Below are 21,595 nucleotides of genomic sequence, written 5' to 3'. Positions count from 1 at the left end.
AGAACGACTGATAGAGCGGGTGACGTCACAATGGCTCAACCTTCCCCATGTTAGTCAATGAGAGAAAAGGGGGATGAAAAAATGGAATAAAAAAGGAGTGACAAGGAGTACCGCCACGAAAAGTCATAGCAGCTTGCACCGGATCGGGCCGGACGTTTTGGTGTTTGAATGGCGTCTCTAGCTTAATCGGGCGAGGAGTAGTTAGCTGCAAGAAAAACGTACGGAATAAATAAATAAAGAAAGAAACTAGAATGCGTTTCGTGAACGAACTGCGAGAGTGTGCTTGCTCTGTGACCGAGAGAACAAGTGCCTATGAATTAACATGTATTTACATCTACTCAATCAGTGTAGTGGGGCCTTCTTCCAATATATTTTAGCAAGCCACCAAGCTCAACCATTATATTTTGGCTCCACTGACGTTTAGACATATGAGGGTATCTCAGAGTTTCGTTATACTGACTTACTGAGCTAAGTGAATTGTTGAAATTGCTATCTTGGTAAAAGGAAACATCTCTGTAACAATATTGGAATGAATGCGGTTACATAGCCAGCTTTACTTAAAGTTTATTGTAAGATAGGCCTATATGTTAGACTTAATGCAGTTAGAGTTAGACTGTAGGTCTAGTATCAAACGTAAGCAACACTTTTACTGTATAGCTAGAGAGCACGTGTATCACATTGGTTTATAGTCTGTCAAATTAGTTCTAGTTATTGGTGTTCGTTGGCATAAAAAGTTAGTCTTCTCTTATAAGCCTATAGTACATCTGATTAGAGCTAGCAACCATGAAAAACCTCTTCTGAAACTAAGAAGGATAACTATGACTAAATGTGACTAAAACTAATATGCATTTTTGTCTTAAGACTGAATCTAAAATAGCTGCCAAAATTAATACATCTCAGTGTTCATTTTGGCAGCTATTTTAGATTCAGCAGCTATTTTAGATTCAGTGCATATTAGTTTAGTCATAGTTATCCTTCTTAGTTTGTCTAGTTTTCGAAAACTGAGCACACTACAACAGCTACATCCTCAACCGTTTTTCAGTTAACCTAATGATTCAAGGTCTCTCATGAATCATTACTCCCAGGACACGGGTTAATGTTAACTCACGCTATCGGCCACAACAAGTTAACCATTCTTTCAGTATAAGCAACCTTTGCATAGCCCCGCACAGCTAGGATATCTCACGTTACCGTAGTAGGAATACAAGCCTTAGCTCACTTGACCACACAACTAAATTCATGAATTACTTCACAGGTTTACTTAACAACTTGAATTAAGGAAAATGATCCCCCGTTACGGCTAGCTGAAACTGCCAGTGGATACTCCCGTTACGTAGTGTTAGTTAGCCTTTAGCCCCGTACTCAGATGTTACAGCTGCTTAACACAGCTAGGATAGCTCTGCTTAACACAGCTAACGTTACCGTAGTGGGAATACAAGCCTTAGGTCACTATATCCACACAACTAAATTCATGAATTACTTCAAAGGTTTACTTCACAACTTGAATTACGGAAAATGTCGTCTCCAACGTTAACGTAACGTTAATTTATATGTTAGCTGCTACGGCTAACTATCAGTTTCCATTAAAATTTCAGTCAGTACACTGAAAATGCTGCCATGCATTCAACTCACCTTAACGAAGTGGAAATACGGTAGCTAGGTTAGAAACTGTAGTTACTCTTATTCTTTCTCAAAGTTGAATTGAGAGGGACAGAGAAATACGGTTCCTCTTATTCTTTTTCAAAGTTGAATTGAGAGGGACAGAGAAAATGCGGTTCCTTGGATTTGGCGAGCGGAGGTGTCAGTGAGAAGCACAGCTGCAAGCCAGTTTAATGACCCTATTATGACGTCATAATGGCAGAGACCTCTGCCATGCAAGTCTATGGAGAAAAAAGGGGATGAAAAAGAGGGATAAAAAAGGAGTGGCATGGGGTACCGCCACGAAAAGTCATAGCAGCTTGCACCGGATCGGGCCGGACGTTTTGGTGTTTGAATGGCGTCTCTAGCTCAATCGGGCGAGGAGTAGTTAGCTGCAAGAAAAACGTACGGAATAAATAAATAAATAAAGAAATAAAGAAAACTTGACGATAACAATACTGTGCTTCCCTTCGGGCAAGCACACTAATAAGGTTAAGAAAAAAGTGCTGCACTACACCTAAGTGTCTTCCACAAAGGATCTCTTTTAAACGCACAGCGGGCAGCGAAATACAGAGAGAGATTGCATTCAGGTTGGTCCAGATTTATCAACATAAACATAGCTTAACAGGCTTTCACTCACCAGTTTGGTGATGCTGAGGTTCTGGATGCATCAACTGCACCAAATAGCCTAAAGCTTGTGCCCAGAATAAGTCTGAGTACAGCAAAAGTAATGTAAAGGTTTTCAATCTAATTAATGTTGAATCATTCTTTCATGTCACGACACGATATGTATGCTATGTTATTGGTGAAAGGGGTGAAAGTAGCCTACTTTTATTTCTTCTGCTCCTCTTCTGCTCCTACAATTCACACCACAGCATGAGCCAAAATGTCTGCTGAAACATTTAACATTTCAGCAGGATGTAAGCTAGATCTTTACATTTTTCATTTAAGTGCCTCGCTCCAAACAAATGTATTCCATTAGACAATTTTTGTAGCCTATTAAACAGAATATGTATCACATAAATTCGTCAGAGTGGATGAAAGATGGGCCTTAGGTCTACTGATCTTGACAAAAAAGAACATTCACTTATCATGGAATCTAAGCGAGCGAAACACTTTCTTTTTTACAGACACATAGCCTTATCAATATAACATTCAGTTCGAAGGCATGTGGTTAGGGCATTCAAAAACAGGCTAGAATTACGACTTTTTCTGTTTTTAACAGAACAAGGCAATATTTCCATCTTCTTACCATGTATTCTTATCTGATGCATTCAGTTGAAAGGTATTCCTAACAATGTCATTGGTCAGCTCTAACCAAACCTTTCACTAATTAACTTCAGCCTGGCTCTTTTTCATTTAATGCCTTTACTGCTTGCTCCTTTTTTGTGTTAAACACTGCGTATGTGCTGTCGTATTTGCCATCAAAGTAAGGCCCAAAGTTTTTGGTTTAAAAGAATACTCACCACGTATTCTGTGCAATTAGTCTTCTGTCTTAATTGCACCCATGGAAGCCTGCCTTGGAATGCCCTACAACTCATCTCTTTTTGGGAAACACAGCAGGGCCTGAAAAATGAATAAGGATATGCGATGTATTTACATGTGAACAATGTACTGATTTGTAAGTTTGTAATATACTTAATATACTGTTTAATGTATCTTTCATATTTCTGCTAAGCCAGCAGCAAACTATTTCCATTTGGGGGAAATGATGTGCTGTTAACAACTCCACAAGCATTACACAGGCTTTATCAGAGCAAAACATCTGTATACGTCTGCTCAAGTTCTAAGTACTGTGACCGCATGTGGTCAGTGCCCTTGGGCTATGTGGAGATCAGCTCACGTGTGCATAGTTTAGAGGTAGCACACTCTTCCAGGTTACCATGGATACCCCATACAGTTTGTGTTATAGCCTTGGGTGTGTTGAATATGATGTTCAATTTGCCTGTCTGCTTTTGGTGATGAGGAGCTTAGCATGTGCATGTACAGTCAGCTGACAGTGTACTGTTTGCTCACATTCTAATGTTCCATTTCCTTTAATGATTTCTGTGTTATCATGTTATTATGTAAATAACATTTGTATTATCCTTATTGTAGGTCTACTTCCTGTGGATGTTAACGTATCTTTTTATTTCACATTACTATTATATATTTTTTGGGTTTGTTAATCAAACATAGCAATCATCATACAAAACATAACAATTGCAAAGACATCATTCATATACAAACGCTGCACAGAATCACTCTGACTTTGTAGCTCTCTGACTGGTGATCACTTTGACTGCTGAAATCCACAAAACCTTTTCATCGCATTCCTGTCCATGTAAAATGCAGGACACCAGAGCGAATGCTCAATACCAGGCAGATGAATTAATGAAGACACAAAACGTGATTGTAATCAAGGGAACAGTAATTATGCTACAGAACTTGAACCAAAATGTACTGTAGTGTGTTAACTAACATTTTGGCACCACCTTTCCCCCGAAATTTTGGCAGTTTTGGCCGTAATTCATTGAGCTGTTTCTGATTGGATGTTCTGGCTCCACACACTGAAAAGGCTTTATTGGTGTGCCTAAGTCCATTTTGAACAAGATGTGAAATAATAATGACTTAGTGCCTTTCTGGCAAGAGTGCAAGGAGCGTTTCGCAGTGATGTTGTTTAATACATTCGGAAACACAAAACTGTTTTTACACACAAACTAGCAGTAAAACAGGGAAATAAAACAATATAAGAAGACCAACATGAATTTAGAAAAAAAGCAGTAGGGTTATGTAGAAGTATAGAATAAAACAGTGGAAATGCATACTCAAGAACCACGCGTCTAAACGACATTTTTCTCACGAGAGCGATCAGAACAATGAACTCGAATATACACTAAAATGTGAAATGTCATAATAACACTTCAGTCACTTTATCATACTGTAAGTCATTCATGCCATCTCAGTCACCTTATTCACATATTTATATGTATAAAACAAAATGTTACTCTATTTGCAACAGACCTTAGTGGAAGAATTTGTACTCCATACATGCTCTTTGTTCTACTCCTAATCTTTTTTAGTTTATTGAATTGTTGTGTTGTTATCTGTTGTCCCTCATGGCAGCAACAGGAGCAGCAACAGGAGCAACGCTACACATTTAGTTGTATGCAAAGCTATAAGATGACAATAAAGGCCTTCAATACCATGAAAAAGTAGGAATAATTTGTTTCAGAATATAAGATCTCTAATCAACCTCCACCCAGATCACCATCCCTGGACAAATGTGTTTACGAAATGCTAACCTGCTGATAGGTTTAGTTTACACAGTGTTATAGAAGAATCATTATGTGTCCTGACTGAAAATTATTTTTGACCAACTAATGTTGACATTGAACTGATACTAAGTCACACATTGCCTCAGATAAACGTTGACGTTAAATGTAACCTGCCGCTGTTCTCTTTGGCATCCCCGTCCTTGTGCTGTTGATTTCAGAACATGTGCTGTGGTCTAGATGTGTGTGGAATTTGTGTTGTACTGTAGTGTGTGTGTGTGTGTGTGTGTGTGTGTGTGTGTGTGTGTGGAATTTGTGTCGCACTGTAGTGTTGGTGTGTGTGTGTGTGTGTGTGTGTGTGTGTGTGTGTGTGTGTGTGTGTGTGTGTGTGTGTGTGTATGTGTCTGCTAGTGCTCCTCTTTGAAAAGCTAACTTTACCAACAGATGGCGCCATAGACCATGTGATGGAGTCCTACTGCTGCTTTAATGCACTGAATAAGACTCAAACATTCTTCATAAAATAGGACATATCTATTTTGCTCAAGGTATCACACATCCATGTATACATTTGTGTCATGGCTGACCAGACAACACTTCCCATAAATACATCCCATTCACTTAACCAAACAGTCAAACAGTACATCCCATAAATACGTCCCAAGTTGTGTGTTAGAGAAAGAGGTTGTGTTCCGCTGCACTCGCACACTCACAAACACAAACACACACACACACACACACACACTCTCACACACTCACTCACAGTCCAGGCCTCTCACCCACACACACACACACACACACACACACATACACACACACACACTCTCAGTCCAGGCCTGTAACCCACCGGTCGCTTAACAAATGAGCCGTGTTGGCTTATTAAATCTGCTGTGGCGTAAATTGCATTGGCCTCTCTTGCTCTCATCTCTTTACGTCCATTATCACTCTCTCTCTATCTCTCTCTCTATCTGTCTCTCTCTCACACAACCTCTCCGTCTCTCACACACAACCTCTCTCTGTCTATCTTACACAACCTCTCTCTCTGACACACAACCTCTCCCTCTCTCTCTCTCTCTCTCTCTGTCTCTCTATCTCTCGCTCTGTTTCATGTGCCCTTTTCCGCTGGTGCCGCCTGAGGAGTGAGCGGTGTGTGCCGTTGGCATTGTGCGTAACTGTGGCATGATTGGCATGTGGAGTGTGGTAATAATCGGAGAGAAGATGAATGCACATCACTTCGGAGAAAATTGACGGCGATGCGACGCTGAACATGCCAATTACTAGACGGCGTGAGGGAAAAAGAGAAAGATGGACGGAAAAACATGCAATCATTTATTGTGATCTTTAAAGCAACCATGTAGATATGACGAGACGAAAAGGGGAAGAGGGAGGACAAGGCTTGCGTGTGTGTGTGTATGCGCAAGTGTGCGTGTGTGTGTGTGTGTGTGCGTGTTAGTTGCCTGTGTGTGTTAAAACATCCATTCAGGGCAAGTGAATGAAATGAAGCAGACGGTAAATCTGCAAAAAGCCTTAAGAGGCATTTTTGACGTTTTACTCTTAAGATCTTTTAACTCTTCAATTCCCACATCACTCAGTTTCACTTTGATTCAACCTCAGTCTTCTATTGCAGTTTTCTTATCGTCTAACCATCAGTAATTGTATATACTGCACCTTTGGTTTTCATTACATTTTATCAACACCCAAATATTTACTTGCGTATCTAAAATATATATCATGAATAAATACAAGCTGCTGGTTTCCAGGATCGGGAGATCAGCACTGTGGCTCTCATGTGAATGACTGGCCTGGCAATTGAAAGAGATGCCTTGTGTGCAGATAAACTTGAAGGAAGTGACACCCATGTTCAGTGTTCAGAAACATGCCACCGTGATTGTCTGCGCCAGTGTTAGCAGCGTGTAAGCAGCGTGTGTGTGTGGGTGTGTGTGTCTGTATGTGTGTGTGTGTGTGTGTGTGTGTGTGTGTGTGTGTGTGTGTGTGTGTATGTGTGTGTGTGTGTGTGTGTTTGTGTGTGTGTATGTATGTGTGTGTGTGTGTGTGTGTGTGTGTGGGGGGGGGGGGGTTGTAAGTCTTTTTTCTTTCTTTCTGGAGAGTACCAGCCCTGGGGCAGCGGCAGAACAAGCCTCCAATCCCGCTGATTTGCACCAGCGCCAGGCCTGATCATCCGCACAGCCTGCTGGCTGTGTTTCAATCCACCGCTGCCGCTTAAATGCTGCTACACACACCATAGCGGGCAGAGTGGGTGGCATATGTGTGTGTTTGTGTGTGTGTGTGTTTGTGTGTGTGTGTGTAGGGTGGGGGTGTGTCGGCACAGTGACAAGCGGGGCTGTTTTGAACGGGAAGCTCATTCGGCGCGCGACCACGGCTTCGTTGAAAATTGGATCAAAGTGTCGTGGTTTTGGGGGGGTTTATGAGGTGCAGGGCCAGAAGAGACTGTCTCCCGGTGGAATAGCCCGCTGCAGCTGCATATGAATTTCAAATGATTTTTTTTTTTATTGAGCACATTCTGCTCTGAATACTTCAGATGTACTGTATCATTATGGCTGTGAGTGATGGGGATAGAGATAAAAAGTGGAGCTGTGTTTGAGCGTGCTTGTGTGTCGATTCACACTTCTCTGTGTGTACACGTATGGGTGATGTGTTCAATGTTTGTATGTTTGTGAGTGTGTGTGTGTGTGTGTTTGTGTGGTTGTCTGCATGTATCAGAATGTGTAAGTGTATACGTAGAGGAAGAGTGCATGAGTGAGTCAGTGTACTGTGGATGTACATTTTTATGAGTGCTTGTTTTGTGTGTGTGTGTGTGTGTGTGTGTTTGTGTGCCTGACCTCTATACCCAGCACAGCCCTCAGGAGTTCCCAGCACTCCATTACCCGTCGGTCCGCAGAGAAGGAAAAGAAAGAGGGAGAGAGGAAACGAGAGAGCAAGACGGGGAGGAGAAAAAGAGAGGGAAGGAGCAAGAGAGGAAAAGCTTTTTAAAATAGATTTTTAAAGAGATGAGTGCGTCCTGGGAGACACAAGGCTGGATGACTCACATGATTAATCACTGTCCCGGCTGCCTCCTTCACTCATCGCGAGCGCATACACACACACATACACACACACACACATCCACAAAGACACACACACACATACACCCTTGAGGACACCCTGGTGTCTGAGTGTGTGTTTACCGTGCTAAAACGGGGACACGGTGGAGTTTTCACAGATGGGTGGACTGATGGAAAAGAGGAGGAGGTGGAGAGGGGGGCGGAGAGGAGAGGGGCGGAGTGTGTGTGTGTGTGTGTGTGTGTGTGGGGTGGTGAGGGTCTCGCGTGGCTGCCCTGTCCTGTCACAGTGTGCTCACGTTTCCATAGGCCACCTGCATTATTGATCTTCCCAACTTGCCCTGCCCTGAACACAGCCACACACACACACACACACACACACACACACACACACCGACTGACACACACACACACCGACTGGCTTTCAATTGGATGTTTCCACTTCAGAAAACAAAATCGAATCATACATTAAATATCAGGATGTGGTCTTACATTCATGTTAGCGGAGGGTGCTGCTGATTGGAGGGGAGGTGGTGCTGAGCACACAGGTGGTGTACGGAGAGAAGTGTGTGTGATGATGGAGAGAAGTGTGTGTGAGGACGGAGATAAGTGTGTGTGAGGACAGAGAGAAGTGTGTGAGAGGACGGCCTGTGGAATGGAGTGACAAAGTGTATGTGTGTGTAGGCGCCATCAGCTCCACCTGATCAGAAAAACAAGCCTGTGATCGCGCTGGGAAGGTAAGAACAAAGCGTAAGTCTACGAGACCACATCACTACACACGTACACACACACACACACACAAGCATACACAGACACACACTGAGGTTTCAGCAAACTGCCCCGAAGGCAGAGCAATCTGCCATGGCTTAAAACGCTGATGTGCCTGTTTAAGGACATGAGAAATATCAAAGCTATACAGAAATCAATTGATCGGCTCGGGGAACACACACACCCACACACACGCACACACGCACACACACACACACACACACACAAGCAAACTCTCGTCTCTTGCTTTCCGCTTGAGCGTTTTCCGACACGAATGCTGACGTTACCGAACGGAGCGCACCAGCATAACAATGGCAGCACACATTAGGGCCTGCTGACTTGACAAGTCGTGGGCTCTGTACTCTGGGCCGCTGCCTGTGGCCGCGGGGCTAAAGAGAGAGACAGAGAAAGACAGAGAGAGAGAGAGAGTGAAGAGAGAGAGAGAGAGAGAGAGAGAGAGGGAGGGAGAGAGAGAAAGTGAAGAGAGAGAGTGAGAGAGAGAGAGAGGGGCTGGCGTCTTGATAAAAGTCTCCAGAGAGGCGGCAACAGCTCCTTTCCTCTGAAACATCACAGGCGAGTGAGAGGAGCGTCTTTAAGTTCAAGCCGCCACACTCTCCCACTTCTTCCCACCTCTAAAAGCCTGCCTTTCAGCCTGGAACTGGCAGTAATTAGGTGTCAGGAGTTTCTTTTCTCTGTAAGCAGGAACGGATGGCATTAGAGAGGGAGGGAGAGAAAGAGAGAGAGAGAGAGGGGGGGGGGGGAGAGGGAGGGGGAGAACAAGAGGAGCGAGCAGTTGTGGCATGCCATCATTGCCCTGATCCCTGTGATTGATGTCCGGGGTTTTGTCCTGCTGTGTTGCCGTGGAAACCCAGCTGCGCCCCCCGAGGACGGGGAGGCTGTTTCCAACAGTTCATTGCGGCGCGGGTCATTGCTCACACGGCGTGAGCACTGCGCTTTTTTTTTTACCCGCCCCCCCTCACTCCTTCCCTCCCTTCTTTCCTCTCTCTCTCTCTCTCTTTCTCTCCTTTCATCCTCACTCTCTCCTTCTGCTGTGAACTCTAAATGCTGTGATTGTGCCTCCATGACTCCATTTCGCCCCCATGCCACGGGTGGCCAATCTCCGCCATAGAAGAAACCCACGGGTCACGGCCCAGGGAATAATTCCAAATGCTGGATTACATGGTCTACTGAAATAAGTGCTTTGAGTGTGCCTTATACTGTATGTATAAATGTGTGTGTGTGTGTATTTGTGTAAAAGCATGTTTACCTGTGCGCTTGTGTAAAGGTGTGTATACATATGTGTGTGCATGTAAGTGCTTGCATGCTTGTGTGTCTCTATGCGTGTGTCTGTTTGTGTCTATACAGGTGTGTGTTCAGTGAGGTGAAGGTGTCGATATGTGTGTGTATATGTGTGTGCCAGCTAGTGCCGACTGTTCCCCCTGCCCCTGCTAAATATATCTGACATTGTGCTGTGTGCCACTTAGGAGACATTAATCCCCAATTGGAGGGGGCTTAGGGAGCGGGGCCTGCTCATTAGGCTGGCGAGGGTAATTGTGTGAAGTTTGGCTTTGCTCATTAAGACGCTGCCGCTCAGGGCCGGACACGGCGTGGTGACTCAGACTCCGAGAGAGAGATAGAGAGAGAAAGAAAGAGAGAGAGAGAGAGAGAGAGAGAGAGGAAGAGAGAGAGAAAGAAAGAGAGAGAGAGAGAGAGAGCGAGCAATAGCGGTCAGGGACTTCACTTCCCCTTTGCTCTGCTTGCCCCACTCTCTCTCTCTCTCTCTCTCTCTCTCTCTCTCTCTCTCTCTCTCTCTCTCCTCCATGTGTTCCTCACCACTCAGACCCACTGTAATCAGATAGAATCCAAATATTACCTAGACTGCACTCACCTCTTAGTAAGAAAAGGACATGAAAATAGAGAGATGAGGAGAAAAGGTCGAGGAGAGGCTGGTTTAGGATGGACACACTGAGATAGAGAGATAAGAGGGAGTGAGACACAGAGAGACAAAGAAGAACGGAGAGAATATAGAGAAAAAGGAGAACTCCAACGATGACAAAAGAGACAAAAGAAAGGACAAGAGACAGTTAAGAGAGGAAAGAGAGAGAGAGACATACAACATAAAATAGAGAGGATAGATAAAAGAAAGAGACAGAAAGAAAAAAGAGTAATGTTGTCTGATATTCCTGAAGCAGCCCTGGCACTATCCAGCAGAGAGCCGTCACGTCCACTCACAGCACAAGGCGCGGGTAATCCCTCTCGACATCCTCTCTTTCTCTCTCTCTCCCTCTCTCTCTCTCGCTCTCTCTCTCTCTCGTCTGCCCACTCACCTGGGGCAGTGTTCCCTCGCTCTGTTCATTTTGGCCCTAGGGTGCCCCCGACCTGAGCTCCGCAGCCCAGCGTAGGGTACCAGGGTAGCATTGGGGGGCCCAGGTTCCCCCAACTGCCCGCCGCATGACTCAGCCGCCCTCAGGTGAGCAGACCTCAAGTGACACAGGGTGACACAGATGTCGCTCAGACCAGCGGGGACCTGAGGCAAACTGAAACTATTCGTAATGTGTGTGTGTTGTGTGTGTGTCTGTGTGTGTGTGTGTGTGAGCGTGAGTGTGTGTTTTTGTTGTGGATGTACGTGTATGGGTGACTGCCCTTGTGTGGACGTCTTTGATGAAACCTTTTCTGACATTAACAGAGATTTGTCTTGATGTTACATAACAGCAGTATAGGTGCTATGGTGAAAAAAATTGAGCATGATGAAAGAAACTAAATACAAAATAATCTTCCAAATCTAAAGATCAGCCAAATAGTCTGATTTCTTGATTTATATAAAATATTGGCTATGTCTGAGTCATGAAGATTGCGATTTTGTTATCTGTTGTAGTAAAATATTATCCTCTGCAATTCCTAAACATCTACTCTAAGCTGCAGGCTATCAGTTGATACAACCTGACAGCTTCATTGTTTTGAAATGCACTACAGGACATGTTATGTTAGTCACAGCAACACAAGACCTTTTCTCGTAAAAGAAGCTTTTTCTTCTTTATCTGTAAGTCCTAAAAAATATTCAAGTCTGAGAGGAGGATAATTACACCCCATCCCCAGATACTGGCATTCTACATGTATCAGTCTCAGGAAATGACCACATTTAGTAGTGATTCATTTATGTATGCTGCTCAAAGTCCTTTGGCTGAAAACAGCTTTTCCTATACAGAACTAACAGTTGGCAAAATATACTGAATTGTGGGGTCTCTTTATTTAAATCTGTGTACTTGTATGTGTGTGCATGCATGCATGTGTGCATCTGTGTGTGTGTGTGTGTACATGTCTTTCTCTGTCTTTCTCTGTCTTTCTTTGTTAGAACCAGGGGGAGAACATCCACACAGACCAGACTTGTATGTTAGTGTGTGTGTGTGTGTGTGTGTGTGTGTGTGTGTGTGTGTGTGTGTGTGTGTGTGTGTGTGTGAGAGAGAGTGTGTGTGTGTATGTGTGTCTCTGTGTGAATGTGTGTTTGTGTGTGTGCAGGTGAGTGTGAGTGTGTATGAGTGTGAGTGTGAGTGTGAATGTGAATGTGTGGTGTGTGAGCATGAGCTTGTAAGCCTGATGCTTCTTTGTTGTGACACTGTTGTCTAAATCCTGAACTCTATAAAGCTCTGACTGCACAGAACCCTTGCTCTCCACCGAGGGACCTCTGCACAAAACACAGCATCCTCAGATAAGCTCAGCAAAAGCTAAGCAATATTACAAATTACCAATTGCACTTTTGTATGGACTTTTGTATTGTACTTAGTACATATTATATACATGTGCATAAGTGTTTTGGTGTTTTAGAGAGAGTATGTGGTATTTGGTATTTGGATGTATTAAAGAAGCTCTGGGCAATAGAGAGCCTTAGTGAAGAGAGATGGAGAGTGAGAGAGATAGAGAAAGAGAGAGAGAGAGAGTTGGAGAGAGATAAACACAGTCAGATAGAGAGAGAGGTGTGGGAGGCAATTAGGCATGTGTGAGTAAGTGACGATTCATATTTATGAGCAAACGTGATCCCCCCCCCTCCAGATTAGATTCCACCATGCCTCCACCACCACCACCACCTCCGCCTTCACCTCCTCAGCAAGACAGAACAGTGCCTCTATCAGCTAATACACGGATGATTTATAGATATCCTGTATAATAGATAAGCCAGCTCTGCCGCAGTGGCTGAATTATGCATACCTCTATACTATCATTAGCTGTGCTCTGGTCTTACATGCAAGATGCTTTGTACGAATGAGAGCCACAGACAGACAAAGAGAGAGAGAGATGGAATGTGGAGTGTGTGAGAGAGAGACAGAGAGTGAAACAGAAAGAGAGAGAGAGAGAGAGATCTAGAGTGAAATAAATTGGATGGGTGCGAGAAAGCAGGGAGCGAATAAAAACCTATCAAAAGAGAAAATACATCCACTGAAAGGGAGAGGAGAGCTATTGATCAGGGTGAAGTGGAGCCCGAGCACCGGTAGCTCAAGTGCTGATATATCACAGCCAGCGGAGGAGGTAATAACAGATTTACATTGCACACGGGGGGGCCCTCACAGTAAATAGAGCTTTTTGGTTTGCAGCTCCTCTTTACCACCAGGAATAGCAGACGGAGTGAGATTTACACAACATATCACCACCACAGATATATTTTAAGGAACATGTACAGCCTAGATCCACTGGAAGGTAAGCCTTCTCCCTGTACAGCAGTGACCATATGTCCGATAAAGACACAGAGCTATTTGGAAGGACATAACAGTGGAAAAAAGAAACTGCGAAGAAAAAAACAAGAGGAAAAGCCATTTTGTGTTATTTGCTGCTCGGGACCAATTTGCAACACATCTATTTGGGCCTCCTATTATTGGCTTGGTTAGTGAGTCCATTAGTGATGCTCTGAAATTAACAAAGGATGGAAATGGAAGAAGAAAGAGAAGAAGAAAATAAAGGATGAAGGAAGGAAGAAAGAAAAAAAAGAGAACAGAAAAAGAAGTGTAGAAAGAAGAAAAAAGAAAAACTAAGCAGAATTAAACGACAATGAGGGAGGTTTGAACAAAGTTCATCATAACCACACTCTACCTTTTTTCTCTACCTTTTTCTTCCTGTAAAAACGCGTCCAACTTTTCCTGCTGCCAAAGCACAATTCTCACGCACCTCTGCGGAAACAGGAACTTCACGGGCCGGCAATCAGCAAGGGATGCCTCAGTGCTTGCTTGGTGCAACACAAGCGTTTGATGAAACAAGCTCTCTCTGGAGGAACACACAGAGGATGTGGAGAGTGGCTGAAAGACGCGATAAAGAGAGGTCTTCATATCACTTCCTCTGCCATTCAGCAAATTTCTTTTTCTTTTTTTATGTTCAAATAAAAGAAACGGATTGTCTTCAGGTAATTGCAGGCTGGACCATCATGGGTGGCCACATAAGATGTTAAGAAGCTCTTTGAGTTCTTGGATCTAAATAAATGCTTAGTTGCAGAGCAGGAGAAATAAGAACGAAAACAACATCAAGGACAAGGAGATGATTCTCAGTGGTTTCTACCTACAAAGTGACGTGTAGAATGGTTGAGATACAAAAAAAGTATCAGTGATGGGAGAGAAATGCATTTAATGATCACAGAGCTAAAACTGGATTAGGTCTTCTGAGTATTGAAGTGTGCTGACCATAGCAATGATTACATAGTTGAGCACTGAGAAAAAGAATGACAAATGCCATTTTTAGTGATCAATTAATACCCAATCTGTGCTGGAATATATCAGTGACAACTCCATACAGAAATTGATCTATATCAGTCGAAATTAGAGCTTAAAAAAATAAGTTTGTTAATGATTTGTCAATTCTATTTGGCTCATCAAATATATGTTTAACCTCCTGATTGTATTTCAATAGCAAAACAATATGTGTTTATTTGTGTTTGCTGTACCAGGTCTGACAAACGAGTTTGAAAGGCATTATGGGTGGAATAAGGACCAAAGGTTTTTGGTTTAATTTTATTATTAAAATAAGTATAAAAATATAATTATAAAACAGAATGACTCAGCATTCGAACAACATGACTTGAGTGTGAAATTCTACACAACAAACTCCCTTTGTACATGTCTACTTCTATGAGCTGAAATGAATCCACATCTTGACAGAAATTGTACTGTACTGTTCACAGGAACGTTGTTTCTCAAAACAAAGATATTGAATAGTATACATTATGTCCATTGCTGCAAAACATTTTATACACATACTTATTTCAAATGTAGTTTGTCATAAAAGCTATTTTTTATTGAATTTTTTTGTTTCTTTTTTTGCCATAAACATAGATAGTAACAAGACTACTATCGCTCTTCGTAGTAACAAAACACATTTTCCACACCATTGTTCACAATGTACTCCTACAATTTGAAGGCATCTTTACTGATTAAAAAAAAAAAAAAAAAACATGAAAAAAATCCTTAAGAGTAGTGACTGGTTACACTGTCAGCTGAACTGGAGTATAGTATATTCCAGTCTCCAAATTTACGATACGAGGGGCAGGTGGTGCGTATTATGATTGGCCGGCCCCTTTTGACTGACACAATAGTGGACCAGTTCTTGATGACTTTTTTTCTTTAACCCCTCCCCTGCTCCGCTTTAAGCCTCTCTGTCCGTGTCCTTGCCGATGTACATGTCAGCCAGTTTCCTGAACTGCGGGCCCCAGTGGCTAAGGTACTCAAAGTCCTGGTCACCTTCGGTGGCGGCCGATTCCAGGGAGCTGAGGGACTCAGCCAGCGAGCCGCTGCCCTCGTAGGCGTAGGTGGCCAGGGAGTCGTACGGCGGCGCGGTGGGGTCCAAATCGTTTTCATGCAGCCGCCCGCTGATGAAATCACGGATGTCGGCGTTGTCCTTGATCGGCGAGGTGCGGCGGAAGGGGAAGAGCATTTCAGGGATGATGTCGCGGCGCAGCTTGTTGGCGTCCATAACCTCAGGGTTTCGCAGCGTGCCGATGTCGAAGGCCTGTGTGTCCTCCTCGCCACCGCCCTCATCATTGTAGCTCACCACGTTGTCACGCACGTCCTCCTTGGACATGATCAGCGGCTCCTTCTTGCGCTGACGCCGAAGGGCTGCGAACATCACCACGATCACTGTGAAGAGGGGAGGGACAGGAAGAAACAGAGGGAATTTGAATCATGAATACAATGCTGCGTTGGCTGAAACTGAAAGTTTAGTCTGAACATTTAATAACTATCAGATGGAAGTTGAGAAGAAAGAGAAAGTCAAAAAGAAAAGAGTAGAGAAAGGAACAATACAACCAGTCTGATACACTGTAAACCCAAACTGTTCTACTAACTTACTAACATTATGTATTCAGTACATAAAACCTGGTATTTAGTTGACCAAACTGTTTTCTGAACAGGTGAAGATGTTTTAATTGTATTGGAATGTATTTGTTTGAGTAAACATGGCCTGATAACTCATATTTGTTTAGTATCTGACGTCATCAACGTCGTTGAGAACACCAGGGATCTTGTGATGAGAGACGGAGACAGCAGTCTTAAGGTAGAGGAGTCGTTTTGTAATCAAGATGTTGGAAGGTTGCTAGTTCGATTCCTCCTAACCAAGTGTCTAAGTGTGAACCCCTAAACTGCTCCTGATCTATAAATGCAAAATTCCTTGTAAATCGCTTTGGATAAAAGCGTCTGCTAAATCACAGATGTACATGTAAATGAACATCTGGCAACACTGGGAAGGCGGTCGACCAATGATGTTCTCTCTACAGTAAGAGCTTGTTCAAGAAGTTGGAACGTGCGTAATAAAACTTGTAAGTGCGTAATAACTAGTTTGTTAAAGACCCAGAGAAACACAAAATCAGACGAGGCAAAGTCCTGGAAGATTTTGGAGTCCCTGCCGGACGAACTCTTTTACCAATATTAAGTGCACTGAACTTGATTTTTAAGGCTTAAAACTTAATTTTATGTAAAATAATTTAGTACATAGAGGTTAAAAGATGTAAGTATAAAAATTATTTTAAAAGAGTTCAGAGAACTTAAAAATTATGAAAATGTTAACAAAACAAATAGTATAGTAGACAGTATAGTCAATGGATAATGTTAAGTTTACTTAAAAAATATATATATATACTATATACTCAAATTTTATTATGTAATAGGTTACATCAAAAGTTTTAAGTACTCTGAACTTGTTCAGGTTTACAGTGTAGATAGACATACAGACAGACAGACAGGCAGGCAGACAAAATAACAGACAGACAGAAAGAACATATACACATCATAGAGACAATGAGACCATTGCCATACTGTTAGAGCTTTCTCTGAAAAGACAAAACACTCACTGAAAAAAAGACCCTGAACTCGTAGAGACAGAGAGAGAGAGAGAGAGAGAGAAAGAGAGAAGGAGAGCAAGGCAGACAGAGATAGAGAGCGAGAGAGAAAGCAAGAGGGAAGAGGGGAGATAACTGCTTGCACCAGCTCCGTATTAAAATACATAAGGTCTGGAGTGGAAATACAGGGGGTGAGTTTCAAAAGCACACTTAAGATCTCTATGAATACGGCAGCAAGCGACACCTCGTGATGGCTGATAGTGTGTTCAGTGCCTGAAGCGATAACCTTGTAGTATTAAAGATTCAGCTGAGGAGGCTCCCTCTTTCTCTCTCACTTTCCCTCTCCTCCTACCCCCTCTTTCTTCACTGGACCATCATGCCTATCTATAAAAGCCCCGTGTCTTTAAAAGCGCAAGTCCCCAAGTTCCCTATCCAGCCAGGTATTGTTAGCACATCTTGCTGATCTGTTTTCTCAAAAGTCACCACACTTTCAAATGCAGACAAATACGCACACACACACAGACACACAGAGACACACACACACACACACCCGCACACACACACACACACACACACACACACACACACACACACATACACCCGCACACTCCTATTTCAAGGAGTATCAAAGGGCCCTCTTGCGCTGGATAACAAAAGGAGAGAGATAAAATGAACCTTTCTGCACAGGAGCAAAGATGCCCAGGTCCTAGAGAGGAAAGTAAAGTTAAAGTACTGTGCAGGCCTTCTTTGTGGTTGGAGGTGTAATGTATCTTAGAACCGCAAAGGGAAATGTGTTATATGTAACGTCTTTCTTCAGTGAGACTCTATTCCATTTAGACGCTGGCAGCATTATGAGGTTCTCTGAAAACTAGCTCCAGTTTTGCTCTTGTTTGATTCTGTGGGGTTCATTGATGTTGTATTCCTTTGTTTGTAATTCAGTTCTGCTGTGCCGTTTTTACTGTTTACAGTTTTGCTTTGGTTGATTCATTATGGTTCTGCCACATTGGATTAATATCAGAACACATCTGTTTTGAAGTGGTCGTTTTAGTTGGGATCAGTTTTATTCCAGCCATTTCAGTATGTTTCAGTTTTGATGTGGTGGTTACAAAATGGATCTGTTCTGCTTTGGTCATTTTCAGCATGGTTCAGTTTTTGTAGTGGCTGTTTCAGCATAAGCACGGGCCTGAAACTCTCTCTCTCTCCCTCCCTCGCTCCCTCCCTCCCTCCTCAACGGTGAACGCGGTCGCTCGCGCTCCCGCTGCTCATGCTGTCGTCTCTGTGTGGAGCCGCTTGGCTCTCCAGGTGCCGGCTCGCTGCCTCTCTACCTCCCACTCAGCTGTTAATTATGAAGGAGGGATGGAGAGCAAGTGGGTGGGGTGGGACGGAGGGCAGGCATGGAGAGAGGGAGGGAGGGAGGGAGAGGAGAGGAGGTGAGTGTAGGAGAGCAGATCAGAGCAGGAAATGGAAAGGGAGGGCGGGAGAGGTGATGGTAGCGCTGCTGCTCTCTGTGGTGAGGGGAGCACAGGAGCTTAAGGCTCTACCTGCCCTCCTACATGGGGGGGTGGGGGTGGAGCTGGGGCTCAAGGTGGGGGTGGAGCTGGGGCTCAAGGTGGGGGGTTGTGAAGGTAGGGGTCAGAGAGAAGAGAGAGAACAGGTGCAGTGTGAGGTGAGGGGTAACAGGGAGTCAACACTATAGAGTAGGTTGACAGAGGGAGGGAACATCTATACACATACATTTTCCGTCCAGTTTTCTCATCTCTCTCTCTTCCTCTCCAATTCACATTCACAACTTCAAAGCGGCTTATTAGCATTTCTATAACGTATTACATCATTGGCAAACAATATGAAAGGACAGGTGTATAAAGAGCTACATGCCATGTTCTCTCTCTCTCGTCCTCCCCCTGTCTGTCTATCTATCTTTCTGTTCCATGTCAGTGTTTCACCCCTACTCCAAATGGCGTGGGGTGGGGTGGAGGTGGCGGTGGCGGTGGCGGTGGAGGTCGTGGTGATTCGGAGTGTCTGACAGGTGGAGATGGCAGGATAATGAGCATGATGCCACGATGCCTCGATCAGGGTGTTTGAGGTGGGTTTCACCCCAGGGGCTGGTCTGACTAACCCCTTCCACACACAGTCACACACACACACACACACACACACACACACAGTCACACACACACACACACACACACACACACACACACACACACACACACACACACACACACACACACACACACACACACACACAAACACACACTCCTGTGCATGACAGGTGCAGGGAAGGAAAGTGTGAGATAGAGCTGAAGATGTCAATACTTCATTTGCTATCGCAGGATCAGTGCTGGATTTCAGAAAAGGGGAAAAAAACTTGTGTGTGTTCATGTGTGAGAGAGAGAGGTGTTTAGGTGTGTGTGTGGGGGGGGGTGGCGGGGGTGTCAATAGAAAAAGATTGTTTTGTGGCTTACACTGCTTATAAGAGTGTAACAAATGACATTATATATCACTGGATGCATACAGACACCGACATACACACAAACACAAATGCAACCCTGGGTATATACAAACAACCAGATGCATACAAATGCACACATGGAGACAAATACACATTCATACACAAACACACTCACAATTCCATACAAACATGTTTTAGACCTGATTTCCAACACAAAGCCTAATCAGTATTCAGTGTCGATGGTTCTGACTCACACTCACACACACGTGTGCTGGATGATTACCTGCAGGTAAAATGCGGTTATTCTTGGTCAAAAGGGTGCATTCGCCAGATGCTTAGCGCGGCCCATAATTTATTGATATGCCCTTGAACATAAGTACAACACAATTCTGTACATCTTTCATTTTTAACCTCTTTTTTTGCTTTGAAAAAGAAAGCTAACTCCAGCCGTTCCAGGCTGGCGGTGGTTATGTATGCTGCATTAGAGGCAATATGTCTGGAAGCCGGGAAAACTGTCTTCGACCTACTTTGACCAGGCAAAAGCACAAAGGTTTTTTTTTTTTTTAAATGCATTTTGCATTTAAAAATGAAAGCTGCTGCTGTTCTGCTGTGTTTTATTGGGGTGGGCGCAGAGAGAACATGCTATTTTATGGCCACGCTGAACCTGAGGTGATCTTGCGACCGACTGGCCTATTTTTATGTCCTTATGGTCGGGAACAAAACAACCATGGGAGAGGACAGTCGAACAAACAGGAGAGAAGGACAAGCAAACAATGCCACGCTCTTAGCCAGAAAAACACACACTCTGAGACACATAACATACAGACAAGCAGTAGGCGTGGGTGCTTTTATACCAACTGATAGACACACATAACAAAACATAAGGAGGCCCTGTTACACAACAGTCACACTGTGTTTCTGCTCGTGAAATAGTTCTAATCTGCTTCATGCAAGACCCCGGTGGCAAATTGTCCCTTCATGGAAAATGTCATGAAATGGAATACACAGTGCACAATAATTACCACAATGACATCACTACTGCTCTACGATTAAAATACTGTAGAAGGGGATAACTGAAAAACAACTAAGTTTACAGGAAATGAGGAGCTGGAGCACGATATAGTGGATTAAAGTCACTCAGTGCGGTAAGCAGAAGTGTGCATATGGTATAGAATTGAATGTCAAGGATTAAGCACACACCCTGACGAAAGACTGGTAATCACTTTGGATAAGTGTTTGCAGAACTGACCCAAAATGCCTGACCTGTGCATTTGTGTGCGCGTGTGCCTATGTTCATATTACTGTATATTCTGCCTTATTTTTCATTTTGTAACTTGTTTTTTTTTTTTTTTTGTCTTCATGACTGTGATATAACAAACGATTTACTGCTTTTTGTGCTTTGGCAAACCTGCGTCTCAATGGCCATGCCAATAAGGTCACTTTGAGCTAGAAACTCTGCTTGTGACTGCTAATTGTGTGTGTTGGCAGTGTAGCGTAACTCACTGAGTAGGATGATGATGCAGAGCAGTATGGCCACCAGCGCTCCAGTGCTGAGGCCGGCAGACAGCAGCAAGGCCTCGGTGCTGCAGGACTGCACGTTGCCGCGGCTGTCGCACCCACACACGCGCACCGTCAGCGTGCTGGTGCTGCTCTGGATGGGGTAGTCGTTGTCCGAGATCACCACAGGCAGCAGATACGAGCTGGTCTCCCGCCGGCTGAAGCCGCCACGGCGAGTCAAGATCCGCGCTGTATTGTCTGGATGAGAGATGCTCATTTTTTTACTTAAATTCCCAGGATGCTTTCGTTTTGTCAAATTAAATACAACTTGCAGGAAACTCTCTCATTCAACTCAAATTTACTTAAGGATATGTTCAGTGTGAACAGACTTCAGAACTGGTAATGGTGATAAGACACTGTGTTAAAAGAAGCTTTGGAAAAATATACACATGGAAGCTGAGGAATAAAGGGATGCCATACTCTGCACTGTTTATGTTAATATAGCATTCATCTTGGGTCAGCAAGGACTTTCACAGAAGTAGTGCACTAGCGATGGCACACAATGTCATTGACTGGCACAACTAATGAGGGTCATAATGAAATTCTGCATTTATTTTTAGCGTTT

At 43.6% G+C, this 21,595-nt stretch overlaps 1 protein-coding gene across 1 annotated transcript in view; it reads right to left on the bottom strand.

Annotated features, from left to right (window-relative positions):
• Positions 1-15,334: 15,334 nt before the first annotated feature.
• Positions 15,335-21,595, bottom strand: part of LOC308378603 (cadherin-10-like) — a gene marked incomplete at both ends in the record, with an annotated part of 33,335 nt that continues 27,074 nt past the window's right edge. Inside the window, 2 exons of the mRNA XM_080855540.1 lie at positions 15,335-15,825; positions 20,977-21,228. Coding sequence (XP_080711666.1) covers positions 15,335-15,825; positions 20,977-21,228 — 743 coding nt within the window. The remainder of the gene's footprint in view (positions 15,826-20,976; positions 21,229-21,595) is intronic.

The sequence above is a fragment of the Sprattus sprattus genome (genome assembly GCF_963457725.1).
Source record: "Sprattus sprattus genome assembly, chromosome: 17".
In the NCBI taxonomy this organism is placed as follows: domain Eukaryota; kingdom Metazoa; phylum Chordata; class Actinopteri; order Clupeiformes; family Clupeidae; genus Sprattus; species Sprattus sprattus.
Note: the sequence above shows the minus strand (reverse complement) of the source record. Positions and strands in the feature narration are given on the sequence as shown.